This window comes from Rattus norvegicus, chromosome 14, assembly GCF_036323735.1.
Source record: "Rattus norvegicus strain BN/NHsdMcwi chromosome 14, GRCr8, whole genome shotgun sequence".
In the NCBI taxonomy this organism is placed as follows: domain Eukaryota; kingdom Metazoa; phylum Chordata; class Mammalia; order Rodentia; family Muridae; genus Rattus; species Rattus norvegicus.
In genome coordinates, this window is record NC_086032.1 from 43,292,179 (window position 1) to 43,307,666 (window position 15,488).

At 42.9% G+C, this 15,488-nt stretch overlaps 2 protein-coding genes and 1 pseudogene across 2 annotated transcripts in view; 1 reads left to right on the plus strand and 2 right to left on the minus strand.

Annotated features, from left to right (window-relative positions):
* Klb (klotho beta) overlaps positions 1-12,354 on the minus strand; it is a 50,570-nt gene extending 38,216 nt beyond the window's left edge. Inside the window, exon 1 of the mRNA XM_039092743.2 lies at positions 11,436-12,354. Coding sequence (XP_038948671.1) covers positions 11,436-12,260 — 825 coding nt within the window. The 5' untranslated portion in view covers positions 12,261-12,354. The remainder of the gene's footprint in view (positions 1-11,435) is intronic.
* Positions 7,790-8,334, plus strand: Rpl32l5 (ribosomal protein L32 like 5). The gene has a single exon (XM_039092744.2). The coding sequence runs from the start codon at positions 7,852-7,854 to the stop codon at positions 8,257-8,259; it is 408 nt and encodes a 135-aa protein (XP_038948672.1). The 5' UTR covers positions 7,790-7,851; the 3' UTR covers positions 8,260-8,334.
* A 1,405-nt stretch (positions 12,355-13,759) lies between the features above and the next one.
* LOC108352828 (40S ribosomal protein S13 pseudogene) lies at positions 13,760-14,330 on the minus strand (annotated as a pseudogene).
* Between the last annotated feature and the right edge of the window lie 1,158 nt (positions 14,331-15,488).

The window sequence follows — 15,488 nt, forward strand, 5'->3', positions numbered from 1 at the left end:
ATATCTGTTTTCCAAATGTGAAAGGGTTGTTTGACACCTCCTCTCCCAAAGGAGTTTCCACCCACAGGTTGAGAACCACTGACACGGAGAACCTGTCTCAAAATGAAATGTGTTAGGACTAGCAAGGAGAAGGCTCTGTGATTCAGAGCGCTGTCTGCTCTTGATTGCTAGCACCCACATGGTGGCTCACAATGGTTTGTAATTTCAGTTCCAACGAATCTGACATCTTCTGGGTCCGTAGGCACCGCATACATATGTGGTATATGTGTAGGGAAAACACCCATACACGTAAAATTAAACAAATAATTAAAAATGTTAGTCACGCAGTAATTAGTTCATATATCTGGTAGCTAAAAACAGGTCTTTTAGGTCCAATTGCAGCAAAATTGAATTTTGGTTGTATTTTTTTTTTTTTTTTTTTGGTCCTTTTTTCGGAGCTGGGGACCGAACCCAGGGCCTTGTGCTTCCTAGGCAAGCGCTCTACCACTGAGCTAAATCCCCGGCCCCGAATTCTGGTTGTATTAATCTTATAACTTTCCCAAAGGAGCGTTGGAAAGTTTTACCATGCTTGAAGAATGGGACCTCAAAAACTATCCTGTCGAGGCTGCAAAGATAGCTTAGTAGTTACAAACACACTTGCAGCCGGACAAGCGGTGGCCCATGCCTTTAATATCAGCACCACACAGGAGGTAGAGGCAGGTGGATCTCTGTGAGTTTGAGGCTAGAGTGAGTTCCAGAATAGTCAAAACTACACAGAGAAACCCTGTCTTTAAAAAGAAAAGAAAAAAAAAAGAAAAAAAATGAAAGAAAGAAAAAAGATAAAACAAAAAAGCAAAAACAACTAGCAAAGCGCCGTGCACTTGCTGTATAATAGGAGGATCAGAGTTTAGTCCCAGCGCCCAAGTGAGGACCAGCGGGGCGTGGTCTGCACCAATGCTGAGCTGTGCAGGCAGAGACCAGAGGAATTCTGGGGCTTTCAGAGATCCTGGCTCAAGGGAGTAAGGTGGAAAGTGTTGAGAAGGACACCCCAAAACCCTCCTCTGCCCTTCACTTGAACACTGTATTTTTTAAGATATTGGGGGGGCTTGGCTGGGAGAGATTTAAAGGTGATATCTAATCTACTTAGGTGCATCTCAGACCCCGTAGCCTTCCTGATATTCCAGACTGGAGGTTCTGCGGTGTGTGGGCAAAGGAAGTTTAGTAAACCATGGGAATCAGGGTTTTCCCAGTTGTTTTTGTAGTATTTTTTTTTTTTTTTTTGGTTCTTTTTTTTTCGGAGCTGGGGATCGAACCCAGGGCCTTGCGCTTCCTAGGTAAGCGCTCTACCACTGAGCTAAATCCCCAGCCCCTTGTTTTTGTAGTATTAACACAAACTTTTGCTTAAGAATTTCAACAGCACTTTTAAGAAAAACAAACTAGGGGTTGGGGATTTGGCTCAGTGGCAGAGCGCTTGCCTAGGAAGCGCAAGGCCCTGTGTTCGGTCCCCAGCTCCGAAAAAAAGAACCAAAAAAGAAAAAACAAACTATATAAAGAAGGTTTCTTTTTTCTTCCTGACGGGAATTTAACATGTCTCCAGGCTGGCCTCCTCGGCTTCCCAAGGGCTGGGATTATAAACATGTTTACTCTTTTAAGACTATCCCAGCTGTTTCTATTATTTATACATTATTATTATTATTGTTGTTTATATGTGAGTACACTGTAGCTGTCTTCAGACACACCAGAAAAGGGTGTTAGATTCCATTACAGATAGTTGTGAGCCACCATGTGGTTGCTGGGATTTGAACTTAGGACCTCTGGAAGAGCAGTGAGTGCTCTTAACCGCTGAACCATCTCTCCAGCCCTTATTTGTACTTTTATTCTTTTAAGTTTCGACTACATCTTTAAGATTTATTTTGTGTATGGGGATAGCATTTGCCACCATTTGACACAGAAGACTGCATATGGGAGTTGCTTCTCTCCATCCACCGTGGGGGCAGGGTTATCAGGCTTGGCAGCCCTCGGTTGTTTTTAAATATTTATTTCTTGTTTTATTTTACCTTTGCATCGCTTCTTGGCCTTTTGGCTAAGATCAAGTGTATTTTACCTTTGCAAATGAAAATTGTGAACTCTCACCACTCCGCTTTCACAATCCAGGATATATTTAAATATATATATTATAAATATAAATATACAAATAAATATATATACAATATAAATGTGCTACCATATCAGGTAGACACAATAAAGCAGTGATAGCATATGCCTTATATATATAAAAATAAAGTTTTTTGTTTGTTTTTTTCTTTTTGGGGATGCTGGGGTCAAACCCAGAGCCTTATTCACCTAATAATTATAAGACTTATTTTGTTTGTATTAATGTGTGTTCTGCTGTGTGTGAGCTCGCCATGTGTGTGTGGTTGCCTGAGGAGGGCCTGAGGAGGCGTGGGATGGGGCTGGAGAGCTACCAGCGCACAGATCCTCTGCAAGAGCGGTGAGTGCTCTAAACCACTAAGCTGTCTCTCCAGCCCTTCTGTGGGAGGAGGGTTTCTCTGTGCAGTCCCGTCTGTGCTGGAACTTGCTCTATAGACCAGGCTGGCCTCGAACTCACAGAGATCTCCTGTTTCTGCCTCCTGAGTGTGGGGATTAAACCCATGTACCACCACCACTTGGCTTTTTTATTTTTTTTTAAATTCATTTGGCCTTTTGAGATAGGGTCTCATGTAGCTCAGGATAGCTATGCAGTTGGTAACCTCTTGGCCCCTCTGCCTGTACTTCCCAATGCTGGGATTATAGGCTATCCCACCACACACATATTAAAATTTAACAGCGGGCATGATGGTACTGGCCTTTAATTCAAGCACTGGGAAGGCAGAGGCAGGTGGATATCTGTGGTTTCAAGGTCATCCCAGTCAACATAGTGAGTTCCAGGACAGCCAGAACAACATAGTGAAACCCTGTCTAAATTCCCATAAACAATCAAAAAAAAAAAAAAAAAAGTAGGTGTGACAAAATGTTTATATTTTTAAGAGAAAAATCATTAAAATAACCTATTTAATTCTTCGTCATATACCTAACGTGTGTCCGTAACGCAAGTTTCTCCAACTGATGGTGTAAAGAAGTACGGCAGCCAACTCCTCAGGAGGTGGGAAAATGAGGAAGAAACCGGCTTATTCCAAGCTCAGGAAGAAGCCAGTAAGGTTCTGACCTAGAGGAGAGTTTCCCAACATGCTGTGCCCTAATGCCCTAAGTGCCTCTTTCACAGTGTGAAGCAATCCCTTGATCCCTGAGGAATTTCGGAAGGATAGTCAGTGTTTGTGTGTGGCATACAAAAAAGTGTTGACATAGGTTACCCTTTATGGAAAACTGTGTTCTTGAGGACTATGGTTTAAAGTTCATTTAACATAAATTTAGGGTCAGTGAGATGGCTCAGTGGGTAAAGGGGCTTGTTGCCAAGCCTGACGGTGTGAATTTGATCTCAGAGACCCACAGAGTAGGAGAAAACTGATTCCCCTAGGTAGTCTGCTGACCTTCACCCTTGAGTCACAGCACATGAGCAGCCCCACCCCCAACAAACACAATACTTTTTTTTTCTTTCTTAAGACAAAATGTCTATGTAGCCCTAGCTGTCCTGTGTCTTGCTAAGCATAGCAGGTTGGCTTCGAACTCACAGCCATGTAACTCAGCCTCTCCAATGCTGAAATTAAGGGTGTGTGCTACCATGTCAGGTAAACACTATAAAGCAGTGATGGCATGTGCCTTAATTCCAGCTCTCAGAGGGGAGAGGCAGATGAATCTTTGTGAGTTCAAGGCCAGCCTAGTCTATAGAGTAGAGTGAGTTTCAGAATAGCCAGGGCTACACAGAGAAATTCTGTCTTTAAAAAAAACAAAAAACAAAAAACAAAAAAAAGAAAAAAAAACAGAAAAAAAAAGTAAATTTAAAGCAAAATATCTACGTACTAAATTATCAGTGGTTAAAATCCTGATGTAGCCGAGTGACAGAGCTTTGACTGTGTTTGAATCCCCAGCACTGGGTGCGGGGGGAGTTATAATACACACAAATGCAAACACTGGCATTTCTTATCTAATAAACACTGCACATCATTTAAATTACTTATATAAGAGAAAGCATTTTGTGGCGTATTTTCACATCTAGTTTTAGAAGTGAATGTACACTAAAATGCATTTTAAAATGTATATATTCAGGGGTGCTTTTTATGTCCGGCATATGTACTTTTTTTCTTTTAGTTACATTTTCTTGTGTGTGTGCGCGTGTGCGAGCGTGCGTGTATGGGTACTCGGCTGCTATGGTGTGACGTGGAGGTTAGCAGACAGCTTTTGGGAGTCGGTTTTCTTTTATCAGCCTGTAGGTTTTCGGGGGTTGAATTTAGGTCATCAGGCTTGGCAGCAAGCACCTTACCTGCTAAGCTGTCCCCTCCCCCATTTTTATATATTTTTTCTTTTCTTTTCTTTTTTTTTTTCCGGAGCTGGGGACCGAACCCAGGGCCTTGAGCTCGCTAGGCAAGCGCTCTACCGCTGAGCTAAATCCCCAACCCCAGCTAAATCCCCAACCCCCCATTTTTATATTTTTGAGATAGTCTTACCATATAACTCAGGCTGGTTTTAGACTCATAATTTTTCTGCCTCAGCCTCCTAAGTGCTAAAATTACAGGCGTGCAACACCATATTTTGCTTTTTTCTTCTTTTTTTTGAGGCAGGGAACATTTCAAGACAGAGTCTCACTGTATATTTCTGGCTGTTCTAGGACTCACTCTGTAGACCACACTGGCCTTAAACTCAGAGATCCTCCTGCCTCTGACTCCAAAATGCTGGGATTAAAGGCGTGTGCCACTACACCCAGCTTTTAAAAACATTTATTTTTAAGATTTGCTTTCTTTTTTTTTTTTTTTTAAAGATTTATTTATTTATTATATATAAGTACACTGTAGCTGTCTTCAGATACACCAGAAGAGGGCATCGGATCTCTTTACAGATGGTTGTGAGCCACCATGTGGTTGCTGGGAATTGAACTCATGACCTCTGGAAGAGCAGTCAGGTGCTCTTAACCGCTGAGCCATCTCTCCAGCCCAAGATTTGCTTTCTAAATTCTGTGAATTATATGTGTGTGTCTTTGTGTAAGTGCGTGTGAGTGCAGGGCCCTCAAAGTTCTGAAGAGGTCTCTGGATCTCCTCGGGCCAGAGTTACAGGCACTTGGGAATCACCCAGCGCGGGTGCTAGGAACTGAATTCTGGTCCTTTTGCAAGAGTGCTCTTAACCACTGAGCCACCCCTCCAGCACCCCCTCTCCTTTTTCTTTCTTTCTTTCTTTTTTTTTTTTTCGGAGCTGGGGACCGAATCTTTCTTTTTTTGATTTAGTTGTTTGTTCATTTGTTTTTATTTGTTTTTATTTTTTGAGACAGGATTTTCTCTGTGTGGCTCTGGTAGTCCTAGACTTGCTTTGTAGACCAGGCTGGCCTCAAACTCACATCTATGTGGCTCTGCCTCCTGAGTGCTGGGATCAAAGGCATGCATGCACCACCATGCCCAGATGTATTGTGTCTTCTTTGAAAATAGACTAGTGCACAAGTTAACTTGGAGGTCGAACATGTGATTTACAGATCCTGTGAGAACCTCCATGAGGCAGTGCTGTCATCTCCCCATGCCTTGCATCCTGGTCATGTTTCATCTGACCACTTGTTCAGTAACCAGAAGTCACTGGGTTTTGAGAAGCAGAGGAAAGGGAAGGGCTCTTGACTGCTGTGATGTTATTTGGCAATGTCTGGTGACACTTTGGGTTGTCACAAGCCTGAAGCAAGCTGGCTTCAGGCTGAGGGAACAGGCTGGGTGGGGAGATTTGTAGCTGGCAGAGGCCCCAGGGTTGCTGGACATCGTAGAGTGCTTAGGACAGTCCATCTCAACAGAAAGTTACCCGGCCCCAAATGTCAACAGCTCTGGGGTTGAGAAATCCTCACGTTGTGTCAGCAGTGTATGTCTATGAAAGATAACATTTCTAAGCCACAAAATGGTCCCAGCTAACACAGAGGCCAGCAGTGCTTCGTGGGGGTGAACTGAGGGAGTGGCTGCTTCCTAAGACTCACACCTCGGGCCCTGAGGCTGTCTACCTAAGATGCTCCACTTTAAGGGAGAAGTTTGCAAACTTCTTTTTTTTTAAAAGATTTATTTTATGTATGAGTACACTGTCGCTGTCTTCAGACACACCAGAAGAGGGCATCAGATCCCATTACAGATGGTTGTGAGCCACCATGTGGTTGCTGGGAATTGAACTCAGGACCTCTTGAAGAGCAGTCAGTGCTCTTGACCACTGAGCCATCTCTCCAGCCCATCAAACTTCTTATTGGTTGTATTTATTGACTTAAAAATAGAATGTAAAACAAATGCCGTTATTTTCTTGATTACTCTATGTGAACTCTTGGGGTTTTGATGATCCAAGAAAGAAGGACCCACCTGCATAGACCAACTCTCTATGAAATGTTTCTTCTGTATTTTGAAAATTACATCGTATTTATTTTGTGGACATGTATGCCTTTGTACGTTTGTGTGTGTCAGGGCATGCGTGCCACAGACCTGGTGTGGAAGTTCTCTCCTTCCATCAGGCCATCGCTCTTGGCTTCAGGGGTCTTTACCAGCTGAGTCCCGTGTATTTACTTCATATGTATTTTGAGACAGTTTCTTACTATGTAACCCAGGCTGGCCTTGAACTCACAATCTTCCTGCCTCCAACTCCTGAGTCAGGATTGATTGGACATATATTGCCACACCCATATGACTGTTGAACTTTTAAAACTGAACATAAGAGATCTCTGATCTCTTTCTTGCTCTTTTAAAAATTTATTCATTTAATTTTGAGACAGGGATTCACTGTTGCCTTAACTGGCCTTGAACTCCACATAGACCAGGCTGGCCTCAAATTCACAAAGAACTCTTAGGATTAAGTCATCTTGTCCAGGTAAAATCTTTACTCTATAAATGTCAACCCATAAGAAGGGACAGACCTGACGGAGGAGGAAAGGGTCCTCTGAGGCCCTTATCTCTGCTCAGTCAGCCAGGAAATTGCTCCTTTTTGCTTAAAGCAAAATTGCTTGAATTCAATTTGTCACTTGCAACCAGCAACATCCTGACTAATACACCACCAGATTAATATCTGTAATATTTCAAGAATTAGCAACAATACAACGAAACAGGAAGATTGAATTTGACATTGGTTCTGTGATTACAAAGATTAAGTTAGAGAGGCTGGAGAGATGACTCAACAGTTCAAGAGCACTGGCAGCTTGTTCAAAGACCTGGGTTCAATTCCAGTGCCCACAAGGTAGCTCGTAACTCTCCGTCACTCCAACTCCAGGGGTTCTGGGGCCTTCACAGATACACATGCAGGCAAAACACCAGTGCACATAAAATAAAAATAAACACATCTTTTTAAAAAAGATTACGTTAGAAGCCTGTATGTACTGTAACATGTGCCAAACGTTCTGTGTTAGATACTGGAAACAGAAGATCTAAGAGCAAGCAAACAGGGCAGATGGCTCAGCAGGGAAAAGAACTTCCTACCAAGCCTGAGGACCTGAGCTGCATCCTTGAGACTTACATGACAAAAAGAGAGAATGACTCCTAAAAGTCATCCTCCAAACTCCACACCGGTGCCTCAGCATACAAATAAGTAGAATGTAAAAACACAAAGCAAAGGGGGCCAACACAAGCAATAGCAGCAGCAACAAAAGTCCCTGGGAACTCTTAGGCTAACTGAAGAGAAAGAAAGGGATTAGGGGACGGAGAGACAACTCAGTGGTTAAGAGAACTGACTGTCCTTCTTCCTCGGCGCTGCCTGCGAGGTGGCTGCCATCTGTTTTGCGGCATCATGGCTGCCCTTCAGCCTCTGGTGAAGCTCAAGATCGTCAAAAAGAGGACCAAAAAGTTCATCAGGCACCAGTCGGACCGATATGTGAAAATTAAGCGAAACTGGCGGAAACCCAGAGGCATCGACAACAGGGTGCGGAGAAGATTCAAGGGCCAGATCCTGAAGCCCAACATTGGTTACGGGAGTAACAAGAAAACCAAGCACATGCTGCCTAGCGGCTTCCGGAAGTTTCTGGTCCACAATGTCAAGGAGCTGGAAGTGCTGCTGATGTGCAACAAATCTTACTGTGCTGAGATTGCTCACAATGTGTCCTCTAAGAACCGAAAAGCCATCGTAGAAAGAGCAGCACAGCTGGCCATCAGAGTCACCAATCTCAACGCCAGGCTACGCAGCGCAGAGAATGAATAGATGGCTTGTGTGCCTGTTTTGTGTTCAAATAAAACCACAAAAACTGCAAAAAAAAAAAAAAAAAAGAGAGAGAACTGGCTGTTTTTCCAAAGGACCCGAGTTCAATTCCCAGCACCCACGTGGCAGCTCACAACTGTCTATAACTCTAACACCATCCGGCATGCAGGCAAAATGCATTTTAAGAAAGGATCAACTGATATGGCTGCGGTGAGCCCAGAGAAGGGGCAGTTACCTCTGAGGTGGTGACTGTCTACAGCAAGGTTGTCACAGTGTTGGATGGGAAAAGCAGGATTTTGAAAGGTCTTCTATCTGGATAGAACGTGCTAGAAAGGCTGGGTGTGGAGGACTAGCAAGGTAAACCTGGGTTACATTATGACTTGTGTGCTTACAGAGGGTGATCTGATAATGGGATGGGAGAAGGCCAGAAAGGGGGTTTTTAAGGGTTAGGTAACAAAAGCCTTGGGAAGGCATCAAAGTATTTATGCAGGGAACTCAACATGGTACATATTTCAAATGTTATTGTTAAAATAATTGTTAAATAGGCACGATAATAGCTCCCTTGTAAGGGTGTGAGAACTGCATATGAGTTAAGTTGATTAGATGCTCACAAATGGCTAAACCAAAATCCATCCTTATTCTGTTCCAAACACAGAACATCCATTGGTAGGGGGGACCATGGGAAATTCATGCCAGAGGTAAGGAATCTCGAAGTGTCTTTAATAACATAATCTGACTCAGGTTGCAGTTGGGGATGTGGTTCAGTTGGTAGTTTGTTTGCCCAGTGTGTCAAAGCACTAGGTTTGATCTCTAACACCTACGTAAACCAGGGCTGGTCGTCCAGACTGTATTTGTGGCCCAGGAGGTGGGAGCAGAAAGTAACAATTTGAAGGCTGTCCCCAGCTATATAACAAATTCAAGGGAAACCAGGGCTGTCTGTGTGAGGCTTCATCTTAAAAACAAAAGCAAACAAGCAAACAAAAGCCTAAATTCCAAGTAGTGAGCTGGACCATTTCGGTTCCTCTAAACTAGGACTCTTCAAATTGGACAAGCTTTTCAAGATCATTCTAGAACTAGAAATTGGTCATACGTTTTCCAAAAACCTCTGAGAAGCAGAGTCTAAAACATCCTACAATCCATACACAACAACTGGGTTTTAAGTTAGTTTTAGTTTAATACATATTCCCCCTCCCCCCCAGCTGAGGATCGAACCCAGGGCCTTGCGCTTGCTAGGCAAGCGCTCTACCACTGAGCTAAATCCCCAACCCCTTAATACATATTCTTGAAGTAAAAATTAATTCTAAGGAATGCTTCTCCTGGGTCACAAGGGGAACAAGAAAGAAAAATACTGTAGCATAAAATATCAGATTAATCTCTTTTTTTCTTTTGTTAAAGAAAGGGCTGAGAGGAGACCTGTAGGAAACAAGTTCACTTCAGGCTACCAAAGCATTGCAAGATTTCTCTCTGGTGCGATAGGTCACTGGGTTATGCTGAGAATTTCACTGTCTTGCTGATTTCAAGGGACTCCTTTGGCCATTTATCTAGGCTAGTGGTTTAGAAATTTTAAGGACAATGGAGAAATAACTTGGGGCAACATGACTATTTACGAATAAAGTCCTTGGAGATGGCTTTGTGAACTAAACCTGATGACCTGAGCTTGTTCCCCAGGCCCCACGTGGTGGGAGGAAGGAACCAACTCCAGCAAGATGTCCTCTGACCTCTGCAAGCGTACCATGACACGTGCACAAGGACGGTGTGTGTGTCTGTGTGTTTGAACAGGCTCACAAGCACCTACTAGCGAGCACACACACATGTAGTCATGCACAAACGTAAATTTCAGAAAAAAGTAGAGTTGATGATGTAGAGGAAAAAGGGAAACATGAGAATAAGACATTTTTACAGCTATTTTGGATGTAATGAATGAGCTTGAGATTAATTTCCTGCTAAGGGAAACATGACTGAAACCATCCGGCTAAATATATAATATATATATGTATATATGTATATATATACATGAATCCAAAATCCAAAGGAAAAAAAAGGTGGTTAGCTGGAGCAGTTTTATATAGGGCCTTTTCTGACCCTATATATTCAAAATTTTGATTCCTTAGAATAAATTTCCCCTCACACATTATAAAATGTTATTGATAACCTTTTCCTTTCATCATAAAAATGTAACAAGTGTTTCATTTATTTTTCTCAAGTGAATGAAGTTAACTCCGTTTCCAGATGTCAGACTCCTGTGAGGCCACGTTCCCTCCAAAGTCCTTAGATGAGCCTTTAATAAAAGAGATTTAAAATAAAGAGCTGTGGATAACACTGCCAATCATAAATATGTTCACAGCAGCTGAACTTTATTATGGACATGGCTGAGTTTGATCTTGCTGAGCCTCCAACCTTAAGAGGGGAATAATGAGAATGGAGGGCCTATTTCATGGCCGTTCTGAGGGTCAGACGAGTTATACAGAAAGTGCTTTCCGGAGCCTGCACTGGGTCTGCAGTAGGGACTGTTATTTTTCATGCACTTTCACTATTGTTTTGATACATGGAGCTTTTCCCAGTATAGACGCTGGCTTCTGAAATACCCTATTTTAAATACCTCTCCCCCTGTAGAGCCTCTTCTTCCCATGTTTTATATTTGTTGGTCTCATTTAGCTCCCAACACATGTTATCTCAGCTGTTTTGTTATAGAACCTATGTAGTGCCAAATGTGAGCTGTAAATCATTTCATTTTCTGCATTTAATATGCACAGGTGAGCTACTGGCAATTCCCTTTACTATGGCTAAGTACCCCTAAGCACAGGAGCAACAATATTATGTGGAATATTAGAATGATTGTGTGTTAACACTATTCTGCCATCGGGAGGTACTGTCAGAAAAACACGATCTATAAAGTGCTGCTTTCCTACCGAATAAAACTAGACTCCTATTCTCACATCAAACTACATAACCGCGTAGTTTAAAAATGGCCTTAAAGCACAGCTGTGAGGGAAATTAAATCAATATAGTAGTACCAACATTGGAAAATGAGACTTTTAAATATAAAATTGGAAGATAGAATTTGTAAGTTAGCGTGAACTTAGTGGTGTTGATTTTTGGTAAACTACCCCTTTAAAGAAAGTTTCTTTTAGCCCAGTCCCCTGTTCTGAAGCTCTTGTGAGAAGCCAGCTGTACAGTACCTTGATCAGGTTGTGTCCCACAGTGTAGACAGCTGTTAAATTTCCCTTCTCTCCTGGCGCATGCATACCTGTGCCAAACCCATGCCAAGCAACGAGGTAAGGGTTGTGAATTGTAATCCAATATTTGACACGGTCTCCAAAGGTCTGGAAGCAGTATGTGGCATAGTCATTGAAGAGATCTATCATAGTTGCATTTTTCCAGCCCCCATATTCTTCCTGTAGCGTCAAAGGCAAATCCCAATGGTATAAGGTAACAATGGGTTCGATATTCCTAAGTACCAGCGAGTCCAGAAGTGCTCTGTAGTACTGGAGACCTTTTGCATTCACAGCTGCTACTGTTCCGTTGGGGAACAACCGCGGCCAGGAGATTGAGAACTGATAAAAAGAAACTCCTAAAAAATCCAGAGCCAGCAAGTCCTTTTCCAGAAAGACATAACTGTCAGTGGATCTGTCTGTGCTGTTGACACCTCTCAGGTGTGAGTCGACATAACGGTCCCAGATCGAGGGTCCTCTTCCATCTGCCTTCCAACTCCCTTCCACTTGAAATGCTCCGGTCCCAACGCCCCAGGAAAAGTTTTTAGGGAAAGTGTCATAGAGGAACAGCTGACCTGGGTTTACCGGACTCACGTATTGTTTTTTATCCCATATTGCTTTTCCGTCTCCAGAGAAGCCGGTAACAGCTCGCAGCAGAACCAATGCAGACAGCACGGCAGATCTTTGCAGTGCTCCGTTGGACATTGTTTTCCTAGAGCGTGTGCTTCTTTCATCAGAGCTGAAGAAAACCCATTCATTCCCTGGAGACCCTGCTGCACAGCCTGTCTTCATTTGCCACGAACTGCTGGACTGTCTTTATCAGCGCTCCAGTAAAAGCCTGTGATTGTAAAGCCCTGTCAATGATTAGCCTGGACCGGGGAGACTTAGGATGGGTCATGAGAGCCACACAATTTGAGGGAGGTGGCCTCGTTGCCGCCGTCAACAGCATGTGTCGGCTTCTTGAGATGAGGAAAGTCAGATGGGCGAAAACGCATCCCGGACACTAATTTGAATGTGTTAAATAAACGTATTTGGAAATGGTGCCCGAGAATGGTGCCCGAGAATGGCGTTTTCTGTGTAGTCTCTCAGGTGGCCGAAGACCTTTTCTGAATGTTTTGAACTTTATTGAGTTCTACTTTATTGAGTATCTACTTTTCTATTTTTAGAGTTTGAGTGATAATTTTATCATCTCCCATTTTAGGAAAATCAATTTGACATACAAGTCCATAGCCAGAAGTAAATAATTAAAAGCAGCGTATTACACTTTGACCAAAACCATACACACATAAGAATAATCTTTTTTTTTTGTCTTTTTTTTTTTTCGGAGCTGAGGACCACTCTACCACTGAGCTAAATCCCCCAACCACATAAGAATAATCTTAATGATATCTATTTCAGGTAAACTTAGTTGATCGTGGGGTGGCTCATGCGTATCAGTCCTGCATTTGGGAGGCTGGAACAGGAGGATTGCTGAGTTTAAGGATAGCCTAGTTTACATAATTGAAAGCCACAATGGCTACAGAGCAAGACTCCATTTCAAAGACCCCAAAACCAACCCAAGTTGCCAGGTGCTTCTTGATCGGAGCACTTTGGGGGTAGAATCAAGAGGAACAGAAGTTTGAGGTCATACTTGACTACACAGGGAATTTGAAGTCGGCTGGGGCTACATGACACTGGATATGGGAGATAGATTGAGTTTGGGACCTACGAATTTAATGTCTTTGGCAGTACTAGAGATCAAACCTAGGTTTTGTGCATGCTAAGAAAGTGCTCTACCACTGGGCAATATGTCCCATTCTCTTTTTTGCATTTATTTATTTATTTATTTATTTATTTATTTATTTATTTATTTAAGTACACTGCAGCTGTCTTCAGACACACCAGAAGAGGGCATCGGATCCCATTACAGATTTTTGTGAGCCACTATGTGGTTGCTGGGAATTGAACTCAGGACCTCTGGAAGAGTAGTCAGTGCTCTTAACCGCTGAGCCATCTCTCCAGCTCTTTACTTTTATTTTAAAGCAGGGATTCATTATGCTACTGATGAACTTGATATGTAGTACAAGCTGGCCTTGAACTTGTGGCAATTCCCCTTGCCTCAGGCCTGCATCACCTGCTCAGCAAGGCACCTAAACTGTTTTGTTCAGTTTCACTACAAGGCCCTGTCTGACCCACTCAATTCTGCACTACAGTTTCCTGCTACATAAGAAATAGTACACAACGAATGTGTGTTGGTGCATTTTTTTTAAACTTACTCAAAGTGATTTTATTGCTTGTGTACACAACAGCATTTATGCCCTGAGAGCAGAGGCTGCGGACGAAGCGTAATTCCAATTGGGTGGGAGGACCCGCTTAATCTTATAGTAGCGAGAGGTGAATCCTGCTCTCTATTGGAATCAGGCGGGATTTAACATTCTTATCCTTTCTGTTCTTCTAAAGGTGCTTTCGGGCAGCAACTGCTTTCTTTCTTTTTTCTTTCTTTCTTTCTTTCTTTCTTTCTTTCTCTCTCTCTCTCTCTCTCTCTCTCTCTTTCTCCCTTTCTTTCTTTCTTTCTTTCTTTCTTTCTTTCTTTCTTTCTTTCTTTCTTTCGCAACTGCTTGCTTAAATGGTAGAGATCCTCAGGGAGATCAGGGGCAAGGCCTTTGGACTTAAGGATTCTCCAGATTTTATTTCCAGTCACAAAACGGACCTGTGCTACACCATGTGAGACCCTCAGGGCCACACCTATCTGACCTTTCTTGGCTAACTTGTAAATTTGTTCCTTCGAGTCATCAGACATCATCTTCAACCACGTGGGAACGCTACGGCGGTGGGGCAGCACCGACTCGGACAGCCCTTCCCGGGAGCCTGCATGCGACCCATAATGGCAGAGGTCTGACAGCCGATAGTGAATAATTTTAATCCCAGCACTTGGGAGGCAGAAGCGGGTGGTCTACACAGTGATTCAGACCAGCCAGAGCTACATGGTGAGACCCAGTCTCAAAAACAACAACAAAATAAAACCAAACAAAAATCCCAAGAAGCATAATAAGAATCTATTTATGGATTATTATGAGGGTAGAGTTACCACAGGTAAGGCACTGAGACCAGAGATTAACACACAGTCAGTGCTCAATAAACTTAAATTAAAAAATATTCTGGGACAGGCTCTTAGTCTATGGTTCAGGCTGGTCTGGAACTCCTGGAGCTCTTCCTGCCTCAGCCTCATGGGTGCTGGGATTACCGACGTGCACCACACTGGCTGGTTTTTCTTTTTCTTTTCTTTTCTTTTCTTTCTTTCTTTTTTTTTTTTTTTTTTTTTTTTGATAGGGTTTTGTTGTGTAGTCCAGGTTAACCTGGAATTTGTCATCTGTCCAGCCTCAGCCTTTCCAGTGAATAAACATTATTTTTATGTGAAGGGGAAAGAGTCCAGTAAGCGATACTCAGATGTAGTATTATAGTACTGTTCTGACTCGGCTCGGTTTCCTCCCTCATCATGAGACTTCATGCAGCACACTTCTCTTTAGCGTCACGTGGACCATGCTGTCCGCATCCAGTGTAGCCTAGGGCTTTCCTAGGTGCTCTCTCGCCGTTTGCTATGGTACTCCCTTTAGCTCATGTCTGATTTAAAGCCCAGCTACATCCTCTGGAAAATCTCTCTGACGCCCCAAAGTTTGGTTGGATTTAGACTGGTCTTTCTTGTTTCCATGAGAGCCTGCGTGTTTCTATCAAAACACATCTCGTAAGTCAACAAAAGACACAGTAAAATTCTCAGTAGTCTTTGTTCGACCGTAAACCCCTTTCTCTTGATTATCTCAGCACTCAGAGGCAGGCAGATCTCTGTTAGAGGTCGGACTGGTTTAAATAGCAAGTTCTGGCTAGTCAGGATGACGTAGCAAGATGAGACCCTGCCTTAAGAAAGCCAAACCAAATTGAAACCAAAATAAATGAAACTAAACAACAACAAAATATGAGAGAGGTTGGGGGATGCAGACATAGCTCAGTGGTATCCTAGTGTGTTTAACGCTTGAGGGTCTCTCT

Bases quoted from the DNA above. Each gene is read 5' to 3' on its own strand.
- Rpl32l5 (XM_039092744.2), top strand. From the start codon at position 7,852: ATGGCTGCCCTTCAGCCTCTGGTGAAGCTCAAGATCGTCAAAAAGAGG.